This window comes from Anomaloglossus baeobatrachus, chromosome 1 (genome assembly GCF_048569485.1).
Source record: "Anomaloglossus baeobatrachus isolate aAnoBae1 chromosome 1, aAnoBae1.hap1, whole genome shotgun sequence".
Classification (NCBI taxonomy): Eukaryota; Metazoa; Chordata; class Amphibia; order Anura; family Aromobatidae; genus Anomaloglossus; species Anomaloglossus baeobatrachus.
This window is the reverse complement of record NC_134353.1, coordinates 192,486,535-192,512,928: the sequence shown is the minus strand read 5'-3', so window position 1 is coordinate 192,512,928 and position 26,394 is coordinate 192,486,535. Positions and strand designations below refer to the sequence as shown.

At 44.8% G+C, this 26,394-nt stretch overlaps 1 protein-coding gene across 1 annotated transcript in view; it reads left to right on the top strand.

Moving 5' to 3' along the window:
* Positions 1–26,394, top strand: part of RXFP1 (relaxin family peptide receptor 1) — a 492,164-nt gene that overhangs the window by 328,343 nt on the left and 137,427 nt on the right. Inside the window, exon 3 of the mRNA XM_075347535.1 lies at positions 24,411–24,515. Coding sequence (XP_075203650.1) covers positions 24,411–24,515 — 105 coding nt within the window. The remainder of the gene's footprint in view (positions 1–24,410; positions 24,516–26,394) is intronic.

The window sequence follows — 26,394 nt, the reverse complement described above, 5'->3', positions numbered from 1 at the left end:
GAACATAAAGAATAGATAGAAAGAAATAACAGAATAGCTTGATAGAGGGATAGCTAGCTTAGACAGCTGTTTTTTATTTTTTTTGCTAAAAAAATTATGTTCGGTCCCCCCCATTTTTTATATACAGCACAGGAACAGCAGCTGTGTGCTGTACCTTGGCTGGTTAGATAAAATAGAGGGGATCCCACACTTTTTTTATTTGATTTATTTAAAAAAAAAAATAAATGGCATGGGGTCCCCCCATTTTTCTAAAACCAGCCAAGGTGCAGCAGACAACTGGAGGCTAATATTATTAGGGTGGGAAGGCCCATTGTTATTTGGCCCTTTCCAGACTAATAATAGGAGCCCACAGCCGCCCCAGAAGTGGCACATCCATAAGATTCACCAATTCTGGCGCTGGACCCGCCTCTTCCCGTTGCCGTGGTGCGGTGGCAATCGAGGTAACAAGGAGTTCATGGCAGCCCACAGCAGCCATAAAGTCCTGGATTAGTGATGGCAGTCATCTCTGAGACCCCGCCCTCATCATTAATCTGTAAGGGAAAGTAAATAAACACATACACCCCCAAAATCCTCTATTTAGAATAAAATACAAAAAAAGCCTTTTTCACCACTTTGTTTACCCCTAAACACCCCTGCAGGTCTGAAGTAATCCACATGAGGTCCCAAGGCGATTCAGCTCTGCTACATCCCTATCCTATCACAGCAGCACCATAGAGCAGGACTGACAGCAGACAGAAAAAAAGCCACGCAATGAGAATTAACTTTGGTAAGCCTCTGATGTCAGTGCCACAGCACAAGCAGAAGTGCAGGGCCCGCAACTGTGACGTCAGAGGTTCACCCGAGTTCATTCTCCGGGACTGTCGCATCTAATGGATGTAATAATTCCGGGTGGCTGTGGGCTGATATTTTTAGGCTGGGGGCTCCCAATAACGTGAGTTTCACCAGTCTAAGTGTCACGGCCAGGGAAGGGGGTACTCGGTCCCAGGCGGTTGCAAACAGAAATGTCACTCTGGTGGTTGTTACCTGGTCCCAAGCCCTGGGGCTTCTTTTGTAAAAGGGGGTATTTACAGGGGTGATAAGAGTTAATGTCATGAGACGACACCTGCGGGTTGCGGTTAAGGATAGAGAACCGCAAGTAGGGCCGTGCCTAGGAGATGATGAGGGATAATAACAGAGACCACACCAGGTTGTCTGTAACGGTCTCTACTCACTTGCACCTAGGAGTTGCTGGTTCAGGTCCCTTGGAGTATCAGTGCCAATGTAGTGATCCAGGTTGCTCTGTCCCCGGCACTCTCTGTTGGTTAGGTCCCCGTAGCCTGGAGCGTTTGGGGCCCGACTGTCCCTTTTGGGGTACAGTCTCCTTCTCCGTACGGCGGGCAGTGCAGACCCTGTGGGGAGGTAAGTGTCCGAACCCCGATCCTAGTTTACTGCTGATGCCCCCGGATTATTTGGTTTGGTGAAGTCCGTGAAGGTGTCCTCACCGGGCAGGTATTTATCAAGCCGTGTAGAACTGGCACCTGATCTAGGGCCCTGTGCCCCAATGCATGCTCCGGTCCCAGCGGTATCTCCAGTACCCGACCTGACGACCTCTCTCCTGTGCCCCCGGGTCACCGCTGCATGGACCTAGCTCAGGCACATCCGCACACCTCTCCTGTGTGCCACACTTCTCTCTACTCTCTACTGACTGCTGGCCCTCCCACTAGGCTGGCTAATCCCAGGGACTCATTCCTTTCCATGTCGACCATCCCCTTACATGGTTAACCCTCTATGCCCGGTATGGAGTGGAGAACTAGGATTTTAGTTGTGCTTTGGTGGTATCGACACTGGTACTCCAGATCCCAGGGGTAGGTCCTGCATCCCCAAGAGGATGCAGTTCCTTGTAGTGCCCTGAGTGGCTCACGGGCGCTACATAAGAATACCAGCCCCCAGCTGTGAGGCTTTATCTTAGCTGGGTATCAAAATTGGGGGGACCGCACGTTCTTTTAAATTATTTATTTATTGTACTGTACTATATAGACTGACCCAGTGGCGGCTGTGACTGGTTGCAGTCTGGCAGCTGTCACTCAGCGTGGGGGCATGTCTGAATGCAAGCAATCATAGGCGCCGGTGGGCAGGGGAAGCAGTGAATATGAGATGAGCCTAATGAGCGGGTGAAGTGAATACGATATGAGCCTGATGAGCGGCCAGCACTTTTAGAAGCAGAGAGGCCATGAAGCAGTGTGACAGCCGTGCCGCATCGGTGATCGGTGGGTATGAAACGGAGAGAGACAGAGAGCAAGCAAGAGAGACAGAAAGAGAAAAGTTGGTGACCTGCGTTTTTGTTAACAAAAATGCATCTAAAACGCAACCAAAAGACAGTGCAAATGCACAGCTAAACATTTTGGTTGCATTTTGACACGCCTCATTCATTTCAATGGGTGGAAAATATTCACAAAACGCAATGAAGTGCCAAGCTGCTTTTTTTTAGGCAACAATTTTGACAAATATTTGACAAATAAAATGCTACTGAAAAAGAGCAACATGCGAATGGAAATTCTGATTTATCATAGACTTTGCTGGGTAAGCAAAACACATGCATTTTGTCAATGACAGTACAGTTTAAAACGCAATCAAACCGCAAGAAAAAACACAACGTGCGCACATGGCCTAAATGTAAAGAGGTAGGAGGATGGAAGCGCTCACTCACTTGCTCCAATTCCTCCTTCCCTTTCCATAGAAGCTCATTTGTAGCAACTCTTATCTTCTCTCTCAGTAATGTAAAAATCTGGGTGTGATAAGGGCACTTCAAAAACCACTGGCTCTCTGGCTATATTCCCCCTTCTTCTGCTTGACTGACAGTGCTGGCTTGACTATGCTATGGCTCTGGTTGAGGAATAGGCTTTCACAAGCCCATGTGCACCAAGCTATAATGCAATGTGTTATCTCACATATTTAGATGATTGCTAGCACTAAGTATTTTAACAATTTGTTCTAAAAAAAAGCTCCACTAGATGAATAAAGCAAATCTTGCAGTAGGATCAACCCTCCTAAGCCGTCTATATGGGCACGCAGTTGTATAAAATGATACCTTCATATCTGTGATCCGATGTTTTATTTTAGGAAAATTCATGGGTTTTTTTATATGTAAGTGAGCTGTAAGATCTATGAGCTGGTCATCAATCTTCCTGAGAAATTACCTCCAGAGTTTATTTTAAATGAAAGAGGCGTGACACCAGTGTGAGACATACTGATGAGGAAGGTAGACTGTCAGTCATTACATGTCTCACATAATGGTAACTTCCCCTTTCATTTAAAATAAACACTGGAGGGAGATTTTCAGGGAGATCTGTGTTCAGCTATTGATCTTAATACCTCATTTACATATTAACAAAAATGTGAATTTCTCTTCAATAAGACATTGGATCACAAATACACAATCTAAAAACACCCACACAATACCCTGCAGCTTCCAGATATGCATAGAGTACTGGGAAAATAGTATATAATGTACATTATATACTGCTTCCTCAGTTTTTGTGTAGGCGCTATTGGATTGCAGAAATGAAGACATAATTTGTTCAACTTACTATGAACTACATGACCATATAGATGTCTTAAGAGGGTTGATCCTACTGACAGATTCCCTTTAACTCTTTAACGACCGCGGGTAGTAATATTACTTCCCCGCGGTCATAGTGTTAATCCCCACCTGCTACTGCGGGCTGCAGGTGGGGATCTGCGCACATGTCAACTGATTTGTACAGCTGACATGTGTGCCTCGCAGGTACAAGTGGAATCGCTATCCACCCTTACCTAACCCCTTAAATGGCAATGTCAAGACGTGACAGCGCCATGTTAACGGTGATCACGGTAGATCTGTACTCACAGGCCGCCACCAGAAGTCACGTGACGTGATCACATGGATCTGAAGGTTGTCATGATAGCACAGAGTCATGTGATGACTCCTGTAGTTCGTATGACTCAGGTCCTGTAAGAAACAGCCAAGTACTGGCTGTTACAAGAGATGATCATTTCTCCCGGTCTGAGCAGTGCTGCTCTGATAGGGAGAAATGAATGAGCGATCAGACAGCTGGTCCTTATACCCCCTTAGTGGTACTAGTAAAAAAACACCTAAAAGTTCAAAACACCCCCGTTTCACCCCAATGAAAATTAAAAAGTTAAAAAAATATACACACATTTGATATTGTCACATTTAGAAATGCCCGATCTATAAAAATATAAAATTAATTAATCGGATCGGTAAATGGCCTAGCGGCAAAAAAAATTCCAAATGCTAAAATTTTGTTTTATTTATGTTTTTATTTATGTTTTTTGCTCACCGCATATTTTCCACAAAATGCAATAACAGGCGATCAAAACATAGCATCTGTGCAAAAATGTGGTACCATTAAAAACATCAGCCCGAGACGCAAAAAATAAGCCATCCAGGAGCTATAGATCTCCAAAATTGAGAACGCTACGGGTCACGGAAAATGGTGCAAAAAGTACACCACTTTTTTTAGACAAACTTCTGAATTTTTTTAAACCCTTAGATAAAAGTAAACCTATACATGTTTGGTATCTACAAACTCGCACCGACCTCAGGCATCAAACCAACACATTACTTTTACCATATAGTGAACACAGTGAATAAAATATCTCCAAAACAATAGTGAAATTGCAATTTTTTTGCATTTTTTCTGTATTTGGAATTTTTTTGCCGTTTTCCAGTACACTATATGGTAAAACTCGGGATTTCCTTTAAAAGTACAGCTTGTTCTGCAAAAAAATTAGCCCTCACATGATCAGATTGACTGAAAAATAAAAAGGTTACATCTCTTGGAAGAAGAATGGCAAAAAAAAAAAATGGAAAGCGCAAAATCGGCTGTTCGTGAAGTGGTTAAACTAAGCGGGCTACACTTTGCTACCCACATGTAGTTTTGACAAGCGGATAACCGTGGCCCTGTTGCTAGTTCACAGGTTGTTCCTCTCAGGCCTATTTTTTGTAGGTAATGCTAACCGCTGTGTACCATGAATGCTTGACAAAACCTACATTTTCAGACGATCTGGCCCAGTAATGTAGACATCATTTGGCCCTTATCAGTGTAGGTCATATCCTTGCACTGTACATTTTCCAGCTAAAAACACATCAAATTCAAGAACTGATTGTGGTGCCTCATACATCCCACCAGTGATAGACACCATTGCAACAAGACAATCAATGTTTTTCTTTTCCGCTGTCATTGATTTTAATGTTATGTCTAATTGATGCACTGTATTAAACATAAATAATAGTATGTATTCATTTATATAGCGCTGTTAATTCCACAGCGCTTTACATACATTGGCAACACTTTCCCCATTGGGGCTCACAATCTAGGTTCCCTATGAGTATGTTTTTGGAGTGTGGGAGGAAACCAGAGTACCTCTAGGAAACCCACACAAACACAGGGAGAACATACGAACTCCTGGCAGATGGTGTCCTTGGTGGGACTTGAACCCAGGACCCCAGTGCTGCAAGACTGCAGGGCTAACCATTGAGCCAAAGTGCCGCCCATGCATAAAGAAATACAAATCTTATCCATAAGAATTGTATTAGATGAATGTGATTGTCGTCTCTTATATTTGCTGGAGAATTGAATTACCCTAATGTGATTGTCTTTTCTTGTACCTGCTGGATATTGAACAGACATTGGATCAGCTCTTATTTTGGAAAAGCAAAAACAAAGTGAATGATACATATGAGTCTGTATCCTGAGGCAAAACACATGTTCTCAATTTTAAATTATATTTTAACAGTGTGAGCTCTTGAGTGCAGATAATCTGCAAATTCTTTCATGTGGGCAGTGCTTACAATCTCTGATATTTAGAGCAAAAAATAAAATAAATAGTGAAATATACAGTATGGATGCCGGACAATATTGGAAGGCAGATGGGGCAATTGCCCAAGGACTTCCGGAATGCTTTACTTAGACTAATCTCAAGTACACACATCAGCCTGAAAAGATGGAAAACATTTCCAACCAGTTTTACTCTAAGGCAGTGATGGCTAACCTATGACACGTGTGTCAGAGGTCACACGCCAAGCCATTTTTGCTGACACATGCGGCAGGGGCAGGCGGACGCATCCCGATCTATAAGACAAGTTGCGTCCGCCGGTGATTTAACTAGAACTGCATGCGTGGCCCTAAACTGTTCAGAAATGACAGTTCTAGTTAAATCACCGACAGCCTCAGCTTGTCTTGTAGATTGGGATGTGGCTGCCGGTGATTTAACTAATCTGTTTAGTATCTTCAATCAGAGTCCGGAGTGAGGCATACTTACGTACCACGCAGTACATAACACTCCTCTGTCTAACCCACCAGAGCAGAGCAAGAAGACAGGCATCATTGCAGGCTGCCACTATGCAGTATTACATTGTGCCAGGGTTGCTGCTGCAGTAAGTCCATCCATCAACACATTTATAGATTGCTGCTCTGCTGCCAGTCGGAATCTGGTTTAGTAGCGCTCAGTCAGGATATGTTATAAAAATTTTGGTGTGGGATACTGGGAAGGACTGCTGGGGTGGAGAGGAGATAATCAGTTCTGGGGAGAAGGGGGAGAGGAGATAATGACTGCTGGGGTGAGAGAGGGGGAGAGAAGATAATGACTGTTGGGGGGGAGGAAGAGAGAAGATAATAACTGCTGGAGGGGGAGAGGAGATAATGACTGCTGGAGAGAAGGAGGAGAGGAGATAATGGCTGCTGGGGTGAGAGAGGGGGGGGGGGAATTAATGACTGCTGGAGGGAGGAGGAAGAGAGAAGATAATGACTGCTAGAGTGGGAGAGTTGATAATGACTGCTGGAGAGAAGGGGGAGAGGAGATAATGACTGCTGGGGAGAGAGGGGTAGAGGAGATAATGACTGCAGGGGGGAGAGAGGGGGAGGAGATAATGTCTGCTGGGGGACAAAGAAGAGAGAAGATAATGACTGCTGGAGGGGGAGAGGAGATAACGACTGCTGGGGGGAAGAGAGGGGGAGAGGAGATAATGACTGGTGGGGGGAGGGAGGGGGAGAGGAGATAATGAGTCCTGGGGGAGAGGAGATAATGACAGCTGGGGTAGGGGGAGAGGAGATAATGACTGCTGATTGTAAGGGATGGGCAGAAAATAATCACTGCTTGGGGGAGGGAGGGGGCTTGGTTTGGCTTGAAGTGTGCGAAATACCAATCATCAATTGAAGATTTAGCCAATAAAATTCAGCAACAAAAAAAGACACTAAGCAAGTAAGGTAAACAACTATTTGTTTTTGCTTTATTAATAAATACAGTACATATATTAAAATTATAACTTTTTGTACATTGCAAAATTATGGATTTTGGTAGAAGTGACCACCACCACAAGTTCTGTTCTTTTTTTATGCGTTTTGACACACCAAGCTCAAAAGGTTTGCCATTACTGCTCTAAGGGCAGCTTTACACGTTGCAACATCGCATGTGCGATGTCGGTGGGGTCAAATCGAAAGTGACGCACATCCGGCGTCACTTTCGACATCGTAGTGTGTAAATCCTAGATGATACAATTAACGAGCGCAAAAGTGTCGTTATCGTATCATCGGTGTAGGCTCCGACTTTTTCAAAATTACGCTGCCGCGAGAGGTACGATGTTGTTCCTCATTCCTGCGGCAGCACACATCGCTGTGTATGAAGCCGCAGGAGCGAGGATCATCTCCTACCTGCTATGCGGAAGGACGGAGGTGGGCGGGATGTTTACATCCTGCTCATCTCCGCCCCTCTGCTTTGATTGGCCACCTGCCGTGTGACGTCGCTCTGACGTTGTACAACCCGCCCCCTTAGGAAGGAGGCGGAACGCCGGCCAGAGCGACGTCGCAGGACAGGTGAGTGCATGTGAAGCTGGCGTAGCGATAATGTTCGCTACGCCAGGAATCACAAGATATCGCTGCTGCGACGGGGGCGGGGACTATCGCGTGCGACATCGCAGCATCGGCTTGCGATGTCACAACGTACAAAGCCCGCCTAAGGCCTTATTCACACAGTCAATTTTCTCATGTATTTTTAGTCCATATAAACAGTATCCAGAAATCAGTCTGAACACTGAACCTGTTATAGTTGAGGGCCCCAATCATTTGAAAGATTTAAAAGATGGACAAATGCAGCCAGAATGTGATTAAAAAAATTGCAGCATACAGAATCAGATTCTCATTTTTAGATACATATTGCCAACAAATGTCATTAAGGCACAAAATAAGGAAAAACATTCTATTTCATCAATGTAACAGATCTGATTTTAAAGTAATCGGTAAGCAGAGACAATAGAGAAGGCTACTGAGCTCAGAGGTGCTGCCCAGGTAGGCGGCCCGAGTCTATTGAGGCCAGTGATTGGCTGCAGTGATCACTAGAGTTGAGCGCGGTTCGCGGTTCGAGGTTCTCCAGTTCGCGGCTCGAGTGATTTTGGGGGCTGTTCTAGATCGAAATAGAACTCGACTTTTTGCTAAAGCTCACTAGTTCTAGATACGTTCGAGAACGGTTCTAGCAGCAAAAAGACCGGCTAATTACTATCTGGCTTTCCGCTGCAATAGTGTAAGTCACTCTGTGACTCACACTATTATGAAATTTCAGTGTATAGTGTGCGGGAACAGCACATTCAGATCACTGCTGTTTGGATAATGGCGATCGCCATTTTTTTTTTCCTTGTCTTCCTTCCCTAAGCGCGCGCGTGTAGTGGGGCGGGCCAGCATGTCAGCCAATCCCAGACACACACACAGCTAAGTGGACTTTTAGCCAGAGAAGCAACGGCATGTGTGATAGGATGTCCATGTCACATGTCTCTGCATTATAAAAACGGACATTTTCCTCCAGCACGCCATTATCTGCCTTCTGCGTCTTGGTGTCAGTCACCGCTGGCGTAGCTCCTGTCTCCGATACTGCTGTGTACGCTCTATACACAGCGCTATACAGAATAGGGATAGAAGTTTCTATTAGTCCTTTTAAGGGCTAATACCGGCAGGGTCAGAGCCATAGGTGACAGTCAGGTCCGTGAAAACAGATTTTAAGAGCTACACAAGATGACAGCGTCTGTGTAGCTAAGGTCAGGGATTTCCTCGCTGCATTTCCCCATTAGGAGGGATAGAAAGGCAGGCCTCCTTTCCTCTGTCCAGACCCACAACCCTGCCACTGTACCCTCCTGCCCTTTGGACACTCAAGCTCATTGTTACTAAGCCATTATACTATCAAACACTGAGTAAACTTAGTGGCATCCTAAAAGTGGCTGTTGGACTTCCATTAGTGCCCCACTGGTGCAAATCTATGTGCAGCACCTCTGCATTGCACACTCAAACTCCTTGTTACTAAGCCATTATACTAGCAAACACTGAGTAAACTTAGTGGCATCCTAAAAGTGGCTGTTGGACTTCCATTAGTGTCCCACTGGTGCAAATCTATGTGCAGCACCTCTGCATTGCACACTCAAACTCATTGTTACTAAGCCATTATACTAGCAAACACTGAGTAAACTTAGTGGCATCCTAAAAGTGGCTGTTGGACTTCCATTAGTTTCCCACTGGTGCAAACCTATGTGCAGCACCTCTGCATTGCACACTCAAACTCATTGTTACTAAGCCATTATAATAGCAAAAACTGCTGCAACTTAGTGGCATACAAAAAGTGGCTGTTGTACTCCATTTGTGCCCCACAGGTGCCAAGCTATTTACAGCACCTCTGCATTACACCCTCCTGCTCTGTTTTTAAAAGCTATAATAATAGCAAAAAATGCTGCAACTTAGTGGCATACAAGAAGTGGCTGTTGGACTTCCATTAGTGTCCCACTGGTACAAAGCTATTTGCAGCACCTCTGCATGACATCCTCCTGCTCTGTTTTTAATAAGCTATAATAATAGCAAAAAATGCTGCAACTTAGTGGCATACAAAAAGTGGCTGTTGTACTCCATTTGTGCCCCACAGGTGCCAAGCTATTTCCAGCAACTCTGTATTACACCCTCCTGCTCATTTAGCTACTCTATTTTTATAGCAAATTGATGGAATTCCTTGCTACATTTCATCATTAGGAGGAATAAAAAGTGAGGCTTCTCTTACTGTCCTGGTACCCACAGAACACGGCCACTGTACTCACCTGCCCACTTTTGCCACGCTATTTTATTTGCCCAAAGAGCTGACTCCTTTTCTACCATCATAAAATTGTCTGGAATACTAAGTTATTGTTCGTTTGCTGCCAAGCAAGGTACAACACATGTGCATTCTTCACTCCTTTCCATTTGTGGAACGTAATTATTAACTGCAGGTAGTCCAGCCAATCTGTGACGAAGGTGCAGGTGTGGATATAATGTTTCCTTCATCCAATGGTGGTTCTCTCGATGTCTGACAGCTCAACAATAACATCTGTTTGCACTTACAAAACAAGTGACGACCTGGCAATCACACTCCCGCTTACGGGTAATGGGGTAGAAGTTCAGTGTGAAAAAGCATGTGTGACTGCTGTCCCCACAGTCACAGAGGATGAAGAGCACGCAAATGCACGTGATGGGGCAGGCGGTGGTTGCACAGCCCCGCTAGGCCGCATTGTAGCACAGTGAAATTCTCATTGCGACTTATGCTTCATTTTAAGTCTTGTATTTGGTGGGCTCCCCAGTATGCAGCAAAACTACGCAACATGAAAAGCACTGTATGCAGTTGGGTTCATAAATGATTGTTTCACTTTCTGAAAAACAAACAATAAGAACCATGCATTAAATTGAAATAATAGAACAATCTATTCAGTTGCCTACTGCTTGGTAAGCCCTCTGCGTAGCAGCAGTAATTGTGTGTTTGTGTGTGTGTATGTGTGTGCGCGCGAAGACAACTTACTAGTGGCGCATCACAAGAGCTTCCCAGTTATCTACCTAAACATAGACAAAACACATCACCCACCCTGAATACCCTTGTTAGCTGAAGCCTCACAGATAAGGCAGATGATAACAGTGTGAATGCAAACCACACAGCTCTGCAACACAGTCATGCAAATCTTGTAAAGCAACATTCAATGCAAACATGTGTCGCTGTCCCTCTATGATTTAAACTGTACGTGACAATTTGACAGTGCAGAGGCAGCAAGTGTGATTGTCTATATAGTCGTCCTACCCAGAACAGATATGTGTTTTCATAATAAAACAAAGTGTTGCGTGCACGCATTACTGTCTGGGCACAGCCTACCGTACCCGGGTAATGTGATGTCCAGTTGCCATAAATACAGACTTTACGCTCTATCATGGTTAACAGTATAGACAGCACCGGAAAAATGTTGGTCTGTGGCACAGGATGCTGCTCACTGGCGTTACGGTACTCCTCACCAAACTCCACAATGACTCCCCTCACAATTGAACGAAGTGTTTCCGCAGTTGCTCCTTCCTGTGTGCCGATTTACCCCAGCCGCAGCCTAACTCCAGTGTTTCGCCAACTGAGCATGCTCTGCCTGACAGTGTCATTCCTGAGGCAAAGTCTTAATTTTGGGCTACAGTGCATGCTCGTTTGGACTGTGCCTGAGTCATTCTGCGACCTGCGGCTCAACACACTTACACAGGGCCCTGGTGCTTGACTCACTCTCGGGAGGCCACTAAAACTAACTGCACCCAACATCAGCCTCAGGTGTCCCCTTACACTGCAGTGGCGGTCCCCACTGACCGCAATACTGAGAGTGGCATCACGAAAATACATATAAAGAAGCAACCTAAGTGTGACCAGACTCTTACTCCACGTGGAGTCCCTGAAGGTAATGCACCAACACAACACCTGTGGGGCTTCACACTGACTGAGAAAAGCCTCTTTGCACAGGTACTTGCACTCCGTGCCGGGTCTAAGTCCTGTGTTGTGCCTTGACAGCATGCTGAAGCGGATAGTCTTTTTTTCAGAAACTGTATTTCATGCTACTGAGCATGCTCAGGCACTTACTGAATCAGAGGCTAGGTCGGGTAATGAACTCTTTGGCCCTGACCCTAATGTGGGGAGCCCATATAGACCACAGGGAATCAGGTGTCCTGACAATTTGGCCAGGCTACTCCCAACAGGCTTGCAGAGGGCCGCCCCTATGACTTGTCACCTCATTGTTGTTGGTCAGACGATGACTATTGAGGTGTTTTGGTTGTGGCAGCCATGAGGTCATCATTCAAGTGGCGGTTCAAAAGAGGACGCTAGTTATGCCACTCATGACGTGTCACTCTGCTTTTGTCTCCAGGAGGTGCATTGTGGTCCACCCTGGTTTGGGAGGGACACAGGTTATAAAAGGGGCTGGAGCCAAGAAGAAGGTGCCCAGTCTTCTATTATGCTCCGAAAGAGCACACCTCCATGTGTTGAACCCATTGCGGCTTTAGGCCAAAGGTATGCAGGGATAGGTCATCGATGCAGGCCGCCACCACAGCTGGTAACGCAGAACGTTTAAGAACAGCTCCTGTCCTACCAGTCCTGCTAGTGCAGCCCAGTGGCATAAACAGGCCTGCTGCTGCTGATGTGCCTGCTGTCCACAGGTGTGTCCCCTACGCACACGGACTGCGTAACCAATGGCCCCTGTGTTGTTAACAGGGAGTTCCGGGGCTGGGTGGTCGTGTGGACCCTGTCACGCTAACAGGGCTCCAAGTCTCCAGATCCGAGTTGCGTCTAACTCGGTTCAGGCTACTATTTGTTTGAGAGTCAACCTGCTCTGTATCCTCCACCTAACCTTCCAGTTGCCAACGTCTCCTTTTCCATCTATGAGCACGGTGGACACCGAATGGCGATTGGGATATCTACCTTTCTCTTTCTTTTCTTCTTAATATTTTTGATATAGCGGTAACATAGTATGTACCACCTTATCCAAATCTGCCAGTCCCACCATACCAGATGTTGTTTCTTCAGCAAATGTTAATGTTGCTTAACCACCAAACCCACGGACACAAACTTTTTTACCCTTTCCAACACACCTGTTCCCCTTTCCACCAGCATCTGTCATTTTTCAACTCAGTTTGTATATGACCAAAAATGCAACTCTGCAGAGACACCGTACTCAACGCCGTCTCAGCACAGCAGCCAGCCCTCGGTCCCTCAGATGTGGACAAGTAAGACCATTTCCTCCTATCGATGAAAAAGCGTTGAGATTCACTCTGTGCACCACTGGTGTTTAGTGGAAAAGCAGAAGTAAGATTGCGTACCACCTTCTGCTGATACTCCTGCATACGTGCGTCCCTTTCTATGGCAGGAGTTATTTCGCAAAATTTTGTGTTGTACCAGGGATCTAACAGTGTGGCAACCCAGTAGTCAGCATGACTTGTAATTCGTACAATCCGAGGGTCATGTTGTAGGTAGTGCAGCAAGAAGGCGCTCATGTATATTGAGCATCCAGGAGGACAAAGTCCTTGGTGTCTTGGTGGCGGAGGGGTGAGAATCGTGCCTCCTTCCTCTGCCCTCTCCCCACAACCTCGCACAACCAAAATGTGAGCAAGCTCTCACTAATCTGCTGAGTCTTCCATGCCCATCGCCAGTTCGTCCTCCATTTTCTTCCTGGGCTCCTGCACCTTCCTCAACTGTTTTGTTGATACTATGCTCCCTTGATAATCCCTCTCCCCCACCGTACCATGAATGCCGACAAGGTGCCGCTGAACGTCTGGACCTTGTAGATCTTGTTATCCCTTCCGCATATGACTCCTCCAGTACTTCCTCCCTTCCTCACCTTCAACACCTGACTCCGAATAATACTTACAGTGTGTTCCATCATGTAGATGACCAAAATCGTCACGCTGAGAATGTCATCGCCAGTGTTAAACATCTGCGTCGACATTTGTAAACTGTGTAGAACGGTGCATAGGTCCTTGATCTTATACCACTCCAGCAGCGTGATCTGCATCACCTCTGGATCAAGTTAGCCCAGGGTATACGTCATAATAACGTATTTCAGCTGGGCTCTGCGGTGCTGCAACAGACGCTGCAACATGTGCAGATTAAAATTCCTGCATGTCGGAACATCACATTTCTGATGTTTAACCGCCAGACCATAAGACTTCAGGAGTGATGAAAGTTGTTGAGCTACTGGGTGTGAACGATGGAAGTGAGCACATAGCGAGCGTGCCCGCTGTACAAGGCCATGTAGGCCAGGATGTTGTTTTAAAAATTGCTGGAGAATCAGATTAAACACGTGAGCCACACAAGGCACGTGTGTCACATGGGCCTGACGAAGGCACGCTGCCATGTTTGCATCATTGCCGCACACAGCTGTTAAGTCACCACCGTAGTCCGCTACGTCAATTTGTACTCCTGTCGCAAGGTGACAACGTGTTCCTTTCGTGCATAGTGCTGATGATGGGAGAGGAGTCGACGCCAGCGGTGCAGGTGGACACAGGTTATGCACTGGGATGCGTTACCTTGACAGATGTAGAACCACAGGCTGAATGCAGGTGGTGGGTATCTCACAGATGAAGTACCATCATTCAGCTACAACCAATGGGAAGACACAACACCCTTTTTAGGCCCCTCCTGTCTGAAGACCACTGCCAGACATAGCTATGAACCTCTGGTTACTGTTTAGTTTTATGAGTTTGTGTGCTTGTTACCTGACTACTTTTCCTGTTTGCTGTTTAGGTACCTCGTTGGCCGATTTGCATTTCACCTCTGCTTGTTTTTTGATTAAGTCCTGTCCCTCCCATTCTGTTCCTCTTCCTCAATTAATGTTTTGACCCTGCATGACTACTATTCTCTGGAACTGCAGCCTTCCACAGGTATTGATCAACTTGGGCCCTGTGTCATTCAACATCACTGTATAGGGATTAAAGGGTTTCAGGGTTCTGGGGGTCCAGCTTGGTGAGTGGGTTCCCTCTAGCCAATCCTTTACAGCCCATCTGAGTGTGTCAATCCAGGCAGGCGTTACACCGTGCCCTCGACAGAAGGACATGTAGGCCAGGATAGTGTTTTAAAAATTGCTGGAGATTTCAACACGTGAGCCATACAAGGCACGTGTGTCACATAGCCCTGAAGAAGGGCCGCAGACTGTTTAGCATCATTGTCGCACCCGTCATTCCCTGGCTGCTGGTTGAGTGGAGACAACCATTGATGAAACTCGGTCTCACTCTACAGAGCTAACCGTCCACAATTCCTCAGCGGTGTCTCACATTTCCCCTACATTTCAAAGTAAACATTTGACCGCCTGATGGCCTTGAGCTCTGCTGCCAGCATAGTAAGGAGGTGTGTGGGATTCCTTGGGCGCAGTTACAAGGAAGGGTGGCCTGACCACACAGGGTTTGGGCTGAGGTGCAGGAACAACATGAGGTTGATGAGGCAGAAGCAGTGGAGGAACTTGTACATACAGAGGAAGGATTGAAACACACAACTCGTGGGGACGGAAAGACTTGTACAGCAGACACTTCTCCATCTATCACCATAGTTACCCAGTGCCCAGTCAGCGACATGTAACGCCCCTGTCCATGCTTACTGTTCCAAGTATCTGTGGTGAAATGCACCCTGTCACACAGAGTTTCTCAAAGAAGCGGTGATATTTGGTGCGACATGCTGGTGTAGCACGGGCACGCCTTTGTTGGAGAAGGAGTGGCGCCTGGGCATCGGCTCTTGGGGCACTGCGATGGGCATAAGGTCTCGAAAATCCTCGGTTAAAAAGGTTGGAAAGGCAGCATTTTGGTTGCCAACAGTTTGCAGATGCAGAAAGTCAACCTCTAAGCCATGTCATGCCCTTCTAAAAGCATGTAAAACACAGCAAGGGGACTCCAACCACAGTCTCCCTGGTTTCCAAAAATTGGTCCACACACACCCCACTTGACTGGCATCAATTGACCCCCATTTTCAAGCTTACAAAGATGCTTTGCATGAAGCACTATCAAAAATACGCGTGCCTTTGGCCTCCCCTGGCTGACCCAGGGGAAGAAAAGTCCTCTGAGAGCCATGACTTGTTCATCTTGGTTCTTTTTTCAAAAGCGAGGGGACTCCAACCACAGTCTCCCTCATTTCCACTAATTGGGCCACACACACCCCACTTGACTGGCATCAGTTGACCCCCCTTTTGAAAAAGAAAAAGATGCTTTGCATGAAGCACTCTCAAAAATACGCGTGCCTTTGGCCTCCCCTGGCTGACCCAGGGGAAGAAAAGTCCTCTGAGAGCCATGACTTGTTCATCTTGGTTCTTTTTTCAAAAGCGAGGGGACTCCAACCAAAGTCTCCCTCGTTTCCACTAATTGGGCCACACACACCCCACTTGACTGGCATCAGTTGATCCCCCTTTTCAAAATGAAACAGATGCTTTGCATGAAGCACTCTCAAAAATACACGTGCCTTTGGCCTCCCCTGGCTGACCCAGGGGAAGAAAAGTCCTCTGAGAGCCATGACTTGTTCATCTTGGTTCTTTTTTCAAAAGCGAGGGAACTCCAACCACAGTCTCCCTCGTTTACACTAATTGGGCCACACACACCCCACTTGACTGGCATCAGTTGACCCCCCTTTTGAAAAAGAAAAAGATGCTTTGCATGAAGCACTCTCAAAAATATGCGTGCCTTTCGCCTCCCCTGGCTGACCCAGGGGAAGAAAAGTCCTCTGAGAGCCATGTCCACATTGTCAGTGGACAGACACGTGTGCTTATCTGCCAGCAGACCCCCAGCAGCACTGAAGACAGGTTCCGAGAGAACGCTGGCTGCAGGACACGACAAGATCCCCAAGGCGTACGTGGCAAGCTCAGGCAATTTATCCAGATTGGAAGCCTAAAATGAGCAGGGCTCAAGTTGCACAGTAATGGCATCGATGTTTCCTTGCATATACTCATATATCTGTGTCTCCTCCTCTTTTTCCTTGTCTAGCTCTTTTGTTTTCGCATGAGTATATGTCCTTGTCACTTTCCCATGTGTTTGTGTTGTGTTGTGAGTTGTTTATCACCTTTTGGACACCTTAGGGTGTTTTCTAGGTGTTTTTATGTGCTTGTGATTGCCTGCCATTGTTTCCTATGCGGTTCGAGTTGGGTTCGTCGAACGTTCGCCGAACCGAACTCGAACGAGAGGCCTGTTCGGCGAACTGAACTCGAGCCGAACCGCGACCGGTTCGCTTATCTCTAGTGGTCACATGTTGTAGGTAAGATGTTAGTGCTGCAGCCCTGTAAAAAAAGATTAGATGGAACAACTGTAAAGATTAGACCTGCAGAAGATTCAATAGGTAATGCTTCATTTGTTATTTATAGGCATTATATGCCAGTACAGATGAGAATTTATTCAACTGGAATTGAATTCTCCTTCAATGTTACAAGAGTCTGTATTTTCCATAATGCAGATATTTTGCAACTCACTTCATATGAATTCAGTAAAATGGTGTTCAGCTGTGACCACCATTTGTTAAACCATAAAGGGCCAGGCAAACAATTAAAAAATGAATACTCACCTCCCCGCTCACTTATCGTGCTGTCCCCGCAGCACACCGTGCTTTCCTCATCGCCTCTTGATTCCCCTTCACCTCTCGCACATATTCTTTTTGGTCTCTTCACACCAGAATGAGACTTAAACTATGGCACTGTCACGGTTGTTTCCCTGTTTTTGGAGACTAGTGACAGCTTTCGGGCTGGAGCCGCTCATCTCCATCTGGCTACCTACATTTAAATGTGGTTTTGTCTCTTTTCATACTGAAACGGTTATGACTATGTTCACACAGTGAATCTTTTATTACATTTTTGGTGCATTTTTGTGGTCACAAAGATGCACCAAAATGCATGTGTTTCCTTCTCCCAGCAAAGTTTGAGATTTCTATTTTCCTGTCCACACTGTGCATCTTTATTTGTCTGCATCTTGGCTAAATTTTTGAAGATGCAGCATGTCAATTCTTTTTGCGTTTTTCCAGCATTTTTGAGCCCTTCCAGTCAATAGATTTGACTTAAAAAACATATTGGGAAAAATGCGGTAAAAACATGTCAAAAACGCAAATTTTGATGCTTTTTGCCGTGGGTGCATTTTTTTGTGTTTTTGGGGGCGAAAAACACTGCCTCTTAAGATGCACTGATCATAGCCTTATTGTCAGTTTTGCTGTTAACAGCTTTTTCAGCAGTTCCTAGCTGAATGCTTCATCTGCAATAGCTTTCTGTCACGTCCTCACCGGAGTCCGCTCCTGTGACTTATGCTTCAGTCACCAGGCGCCGCCGTATTCCCATTATGGACTGTGCTGGTGATAGGAGAGGTGTCGGTGCCAGTGACTCTGGTGTCCGCAGGCTCCACTCATCCACTAAGCTGGATTTCGCTGAAACTTGCAGTACCACTGGCTGACTGTAGGTGGCGTGTGTCTTCCAGCTGAAATTACCACCATTCAGCCACAGCCAATAGAAGACACCACACCCTTCTAATTCCCCCTCTTGTCTGCTGGTCACTGCCAGAGATAGTTTTGTATTCCTGCTAGTGTCTGCTCCCTGTCCTGACTATTGATGTCTGTGTTTTGACCTCTGCCTGCTCATTGACTACTCTCCTGCCTGCCATTTTTGTACATCGCTGCCATCTCTGGTTTTGACCTCTGCCTGATTTTTTGACTATGCTCCTGCTTGCTAATTTTGTCCCTTTTTGTGCCCCTAGTTTGGACCCTGCCTGACGACCACTCTTTCCTGCATTGCAGCCATCCATAGGCAGCCATCTCCTGGACCTTGTGTAATTCCAAATCCCTGTACAGGGGTTAAAGGGTTTCAGGGTTCTTGATATCCTGCCAACCTTGGTGGCTAGCTCTAGTCTGTCCGTGATAGTCATCCTGAGTCTGTGGTTAAGGGCAGACGTTACACTTTGTAGTCACGCCCTTCAGGTTTAAATAGAGGTGTTACCCAGCAATCCTTGCTGAAGATACAAATCCAATTGTATACTAGCCCCTTGGTGGAAGGAGGGCCAGTATACAAACTAATTCAAACATAAAATTAATTTGTTTGGTATCATAGCAATAAATGGAAACCCACCCAAAATACAATGGTGAAATTGTGTTTTTTTCACTATTTTATCTCATTTCGAATTTATATTTACCATTTTCTTGCACATTATATGATAATGTGAGTGGTGTTATATAAAACTTCAGTTTGTCCTCTAAAAAAAATAAACGTTTCAACAGCTGTATTCTCAGAAAAATAAAAATAAAAATCATATGGCTCTCTCAAGAAAGGGAAGCTCAAGAATCAAAGCTGGTCCCGTTGTATGATTCATAATAAGAAAAGGACAAAACGTGATCCTCCTCATATGTCACTGTCTGACAGGTTCATGAGCTCACAAAAATGAAGCTCTTGTTTTGGACTTCAGTATATGAATATTCCTATGATAAAAAGCATTCATGGAATGAAACTAGTGATACTAATGACATATATGATTGATGACATGTTACCTGCAGTACCTGCCATTCAGCTAAGGTTAATGCTGAACACCAGTTCATGAAAACATCTATACATTCCAGTAGAATGAAAAAAATAATTGCTATAGTAAATTATATTATTGCTGTCCTAGAAGAAAAATAATTTGTAATGAAATACAACACAACTGCCAAAATCACAATCAATCAAAGCAATATGGATAAAGAAGACAATCCTACAGTACATTGACTTAAAGGGAACTTGTCACCAGTGTTCTGATGTTGAACACTGGCAAGACATTTTACTGCTTGATAATAATGTTCTAAGGGGAACAATTCTCCTTGTGGAGAGCCCCAAGTTGATGCAAGGAAATAATGCTCCTCTGGAAATTTAAATATGTAAATTACCTCTTCAGGGGTGGACATACTGGATCATTGGTGCAACCTGTGCAGCAGTACAAGATCCCAGGAGGTTAAGGGGCCCAATCCCCCTCCAAAGCAAATAAAGATACAACAGAATACAAGGGCTTTATCCCAGCACTATCAATCAGACATGAAAAAAGTTATATGAGACAAAAAACACAACCAAAACCGGAGCAGAAGAACTTACACACTGGGAGTGGCAGAAGACCACTCACATAACAGAGCATGTAGTGCCTTTGGTCGGCCTGCATCTTCCACACTAGATGCCCTGCGTACGGTCGCCGTGGTCAGAATCCCAAATACAGAAAAAACAAAAAGGAGCACCAGCCGTCACCAGGTCTGACTATATGTATCATGAAAGATGCAATGTGACTTCACTTACTTTACAGGGGGTAAAAGATCCATCTCCCCCCCCCAATTCATCAAGCAGGAGAGTGGATCTCCACAGATCTGTTACACGAGAAGGTCTCAGTTGGGGCTTACGTATGTAGCAGTATTGGGTGGGGGCAAAGATGGATCTTTGCTCCCTCCACCTATGAAGTAAATGAAGTTACATCGCATCTTTCATGATACATATACTCAGAAGTGGTGTCGACTGGTGCTCCTTTTTGTCTTTTCTGTAACTGGGATCCTCATTACGGTGTCCATACGCAGGGCATCCAGTGTAGAAGATGCAGGTTGACCCAACGAACTAGAGGCCCTATCTGTTACGCAACTGGTCTTTTGCAACTCACAGAGTATACGTTCCTCAGCTCCTTTTTGATTGTGTTTATGTCCTTTTTGTCTTTTCTGTAGCTAAGACCCCTCCAAAGCAGGTGGAAATGTGTATTACGATGAGCTATGACACTGCAAAGAGCCTATATAGTGTTTTTGTGTAAGATGGAGTTCGAATTCCTACCGTCTCGACTCAATTCCCTTGTGTCAACCACCTGCATGTTACTCCATTTCGGGGCAGGCTTCACCTCCAGGGTCCGTGCCACTGCCTCTTCTTGTAGTTCAGCGTAGGTAACACCAGGGGTACTCCTTGCCTTCAGTAGTAGTTCACTCCTTAACATCTCATTTTGGAGCCGCATCACAGTCCTTGGAAGACATTCTCCTCTTCAAGCAGTTCCACGTCTTTTCCCTCTCATCCCACTTCTTACTGTTCAGTGACTGGGTGGGCCAGCTGAAGAACGCCATTGCCTTGCACAGCGTACACCCCAAACTGCAACCCGAGGTGGCACTGAATGCTCTGGAGGGGGATGCCCGCAAGGTTGTTCTGCTGAAACCAGAAGGCCAGCGGAAGACAGTGGATGAAATAATTCAGATCTTGGAAAAGACGTGGAACTGCTTGAGGAGGAGAATGTCTTCCAAACATTGTGATGTGATAATAGGCTGGGTCTCAACTCAATTCTCTTGTGTCAACCGCCTGCATGTTACTCCATTTCGGGGCAGGCTTCACCTCCAGGGTCCGCACCACTGCCTTTTCTTGTATTTCAGCGTAGGTATCTTCAGGGGTAGGAACTCGACCACCATCTTACATTTTCACAGGGACCCTTTTCTGACTGTGTAGACCAGTGCTGTATATGTTTAAAAAGATACTTACCTGGAGAGTATTACTATAGCTGCAGGTAAGTACTGTTTTTGAGGATAAAGGCCCTTTAAATCATCTATGGGGAGAAAATAAGTTAGACTACATTGGGCACGGTACCTAAAATTATTCCCAGTAGTCTAGTAGTAGTCACCTAGAATGCCATGACTAGTCACCACTGCAGCACCACCTAGACTTAAAACTAGGGTTCGGTTTCCTCATTTACCTATTACAGTATTCTGAGATTTTTTTTTTCATTTATACACCTTTTTGTGGAGCACATAGTATTCACATTTGTTAAAAAGATGCAAGAACATATTCTTATTCTGTCAGTTCCATTTTCAATTATTGATAAGGAGTGTATAGTATATGTATAGTATATACTATTTATATGTTGATCTAGTCATGGGGATTTTATTGGCAGTGTAGTTGCTCAGTGGTTAGCATTCTTGCCTTATTAGCTTAGGTTCAAATTTGACCATGGACATCGGCATGTAGTTTTTATGTTCTCGTTTTTCTGGATTTACTCTGGTTTCATCCAACAGTGCAAAAGACATATAAAGGTATTTAGATTTCAGTTAAAAAAAACATTGTATTGGCTCAAGTTTTTAAAACCTTTTTTCATAACCATTGAATCTTGTAACAGTAATTTTCCTAAGCTATATTTCTGTATATCTGTACAGTGTGCACAGACACATGTCAAGGCATATTATTTGTATACCATAATTGACATTTTGAAAAGTCAGTCTTAGGGACTTCTGATCTTGATCCAGCTACAGTACATAGTAACTCCACATGTTTTCCAATCCCTAAAGTAGGCTGGCTGACTCCTAAAGGGGTTGTCCTGTAATATGCTATTAATGACCTGTCCATAGGATAAGTCATCAATATCAGATCGGTAGGGGTCTGACACAAAGCACCACCATTCCTCAATTCTAGCATCTCCAGTCATTCAGCGGCTGAATATAAGCAAAGAACTGCAATGTGCTGCCTTGTACAAAATGTAACGGTCACTGCCGAGTCTGCAGATCAGCTCCTGTTCAATATCTCATGACTGGAAAACGCCTTTAAGAATAGGATTTGTCAGTAGACGAATCACCAATCACTTACGGAAAATTGAGAAAGCAAAACTGCAAATAATTGGCCGTAAACGTCCGTTAATGATTACATGGCCATAGACATCTCATTCTTGCTGACAACCTATGTTCACCAAAGAGAAAGGGAAACGAAAACAAAAAGCGCACCTATCTCAATGTAGCTGTATAGATAATTCGTAGGTGAATGTTATATTTTCATACACTCACCTTTAGCAAGCCTTGTTAACTTGCTTAACGATCCTTTAGGACCTCAGATCTCAATGGAGAGTTCTCCTTCCCAAACGGTATGCTGCATACTCCTGGTGGCTATTCTGTAACTCAGCCTGAGTTACCATAGGAATAATATCAATGTCAAATCCTCCAGGCTGTGTGCGCTCCCAAACTATTTGATCATATAGACTGTGATTATTTCCTGTACAATTTTTTATTATTTTTACAAGAACAAGCAATGCGTTTCGACAAACAAATGTCTTCCTCAGGTATATTATCTCAATATACCTGAGGAAGACATTTGTTTGTATAAACGCATTGTTTGTTCTTGTAAAGATAATACAAAATTGTACAGGAAATAATTACAGCCTGTATGGTCAAATTGTTTGGGCGCGCACACAGCCTGGAGGATTTGACATTTCTAACAACCTAAAAACTCCCAAATCACATGCTACTATTTTGACAAATCTCCCGTCAGCCATCACAAGAAGATGAGAAACTGTGGAAAGAAAAGCGCAATAGGGTCTTACCCCAAAAAGGGGAGGAAGATATGTAATAAAAACACACTCACCTATAATGGTTGTGCCAGTCACAACCACTATACAGGCATTTATAAGATCCAGGTCCGGGCAGCAGTCCCAAAGTTGGCTGATAACAGAGAGTGATAGAAGAAGCGTCTTAATTCCACGCCAAGGACACAATGGATCCATGTTCTCTTGCCAATGTCCTGATGAAGGGAGCTGTGTCTCCAGAAACGCGTAGACTTGTGCATGTTATTAAAGAAGCATTAATCTCTTCCTGGATCTATTGAGTCCTTGGCGCGGAATTAAGACCCTTCTTCTATCACTCTCTGTTGTCAGCCATCACAAAGGATTGATCCTTTACTATATACTACAGCTTCGACTGATGCTCATCTCATGCTTATTGCCAGTCTTAGGGCGGCGTTACACGGTAGGATATATCGTGCGATATGTCGTCGGGGTCACGGAATTCGTGAAGCACATCCGGCATCGTTAGAGATGTCGTACCGTATGACATCTCCAAACGACTGTTAATGAGCAAAAATACTCACCTTATCGTTGCTCTTTCACACGTCGTTCATTTCCATAATGTCGTTCCTCCTTCTGTGCTCCGGTTGTTCGTCGTTCTCGTGGCAGCACACATCGCTACATGTGACACCCTGGGAATGACGAACAACAACTTACCTGCGTCCCGCTGGCAATGAGTTAGGAAGGAGGTTGGCGGGATGTTACGTCCCGCTCATTTCCGCCCCTCCGCTTCTATTGGGCGGCCGCTGTGTGACGTTGCTGTGACGCCGAACGTCCGTCTCCCTTCAGGAAGAGGATGTTCGCCACCCACAGCGACGTCATTAGGGATGTAAGTACGTGTGACGGGGGGTTTAACGAATTTTGTGCGACATGGGCAATGAATTGCCCGTGATGCACAAACGAGGGGGGCGGGTGCGATCGCTCATGCGAACACACGATAAATCGTTGCGTGTAACGCCGCCCTTAATCAATGCTTCTGTAGCCACCTTGGCATGAAAAATCAAGGCTCAGGAACTATCTACTTTTATTATTTCATGGCACTTGAAATATTTTAAATGTTAGGGTTAGTTCTAATAGGTCAATCGTTTTAGATTTAGCCTCACAACTAAATTCTGGAACATCAGTCGGGAGAATGGGTTTAAATAGCAAAATATGGTAGTAATCATTTCTGAGAAAAGTATTTGTCAAAAAGTAAGGATCAATATTTCCTCATTTACCTCTTACATTCTGTCTTAATTCTTATAAAGCATGTAATAACAGTCTTTCTTTTTTCGATACTTCCAGGAGACAACAATGGGTGGTCTCAGCAGCTTGACAAGCATTTTGAGAAGCACTATGAGACGTTTGGTGTGAATATCTATGACTCAGAGGTGAAGGAAGCACAATGCTGTAAGTGGATATTTAATTACACTTAAACTAGCTACATGTAGCTTAGACTCAGACATTTCACAGCATCCGTAAATGCTAGATCTTCCACAAGGAATCAGTAAAGTGTATACTTATAAAAGGATGAGACTCTGTAATGATGGCGTCATTGACTCGTGGTTCTGCTAACATTTCCTCACAGCATGGCAAGAAAATCAGCTTTCAAAGCCTTACACATTTATGTTGTGTTTAAAGGAACAATACAAAAAAATACATAATGGATGACATTAACTTAAAGGCCATCTACATCTCATATATTGTTTTATTATTTATTTGCTTCTTAAATACTACATTTATTGTCTATGGGACTGCAGAAGAAATAAAGCACAACATTTGGCTATTTACAGCAGTCCCATGGACTACAGCTTGCATACCTCCATTGTAGATGGGGTTCTGCAAAGTCTGATCCTCTGGTTTCAGAGCCATGTCAGGATTGCTGGGGTCCAACTGCAGTAAATTATTCCCTACCCTCTCATTAAGGAATAATTTCATTTTTTGGGATAAAACATTAAATGAGTTTTCCACTACTAATGTGACCCCCTTTCATTTGTCCTAACTATTCCTAACCAACACTTTACCAATATATTTCTGCTACCTACACTGCTCCTGTAAGCTGATCTCTCTGTGGCTCCTATATTCCTATGCTGATGTTATGGATTTGATACTTCCGGTCTGGAGACCGGAATTGGACAGCTACATGCTATTAAAATCTCTGAGTCACAATTGCTGCACCCAGTTAACTAAGTGATATGTCATTGGACTCATGGTCTCTTTTCCCACATTGTGCAGAGATGCTCAGATAAGGTAGCGAAATTCTGCAATATTATTCTCAAATAATTAAATTCCAAACAGATAACATCACAAAGCTCTAGATAATAGCTGTGGAGATGAGCGGATCATTTTGTACAACACCAATCCCCAGATCAGATCAGATCAGTGCTCTCTCAGCTATGCAAATTTCCTGACATTCCAGGTTCCTCGGTGCTGCATTTAATTTGCCGGCCTAGTCTGAAGTCATCTGTGCGCCATGTAGATCACGACCACGGTTGTCCAAAGCGATCCACTCATCTAAAAATACTGAGTGTTTTAATGTGTTCTTGGGGTTTCCCCCACAAAATGGGAGCTCTCCCTCTAAAACCAATTCTAAATTATAACAGTGTGACCTACTAACATATGCAACAATAACTTAAGCACCACTACAGCGGTTTGGGGGTTTTTTTCAGCGCTGAAGTGGTGTTTCTAATCTAAATGAACTGAGCCTCGGATCCCACGTTGCCTTCTTGTGATTGCCAGAAATCAGAGGCAATGGTCACAAGTGGTCAATGCAAGTCTATGAGAGCAAGAACGAGGCCAGAATGAGGCTCCCAAAGACTTGCATTGAAAAGTGACCTCCGTCTCACTCCAGAAATGACTGAGTGATCATACAGTTCACAAACTGATGGAGAACAAAGGGAGCAACGCCAATGGAAAGTGAAGAAGGTGGCGGCGGGTAAGTATAAGACTAGGGGCAGGGAAATTGGATTAGTAGCTGCAGTAAAAAAAAGTACTTACTATAAAATAAAATGTATAGCCACGCTTCACTGATCAAGGTTCACGAACATTAAAGATGGCAAAAATGGCTGAATTATATTGTCTTCTGCTAGGATTCTCTGTAACAATAAGGCTATGTGCGCACGTTGCGTACAAGCCCTGCAGAAATTTCTGCAGCGATCTGAAGAGCACATGTGCGCTTTAGATCGCTGCAGAAATGTCCGTAGTGAGCGCCGATTCCATGCGCTCTGCCTGCAGCTCCTGCCATAGACAGAGCAGGAGCTGCCGGCAAAGCGCAGGAAAGAAGTGACAT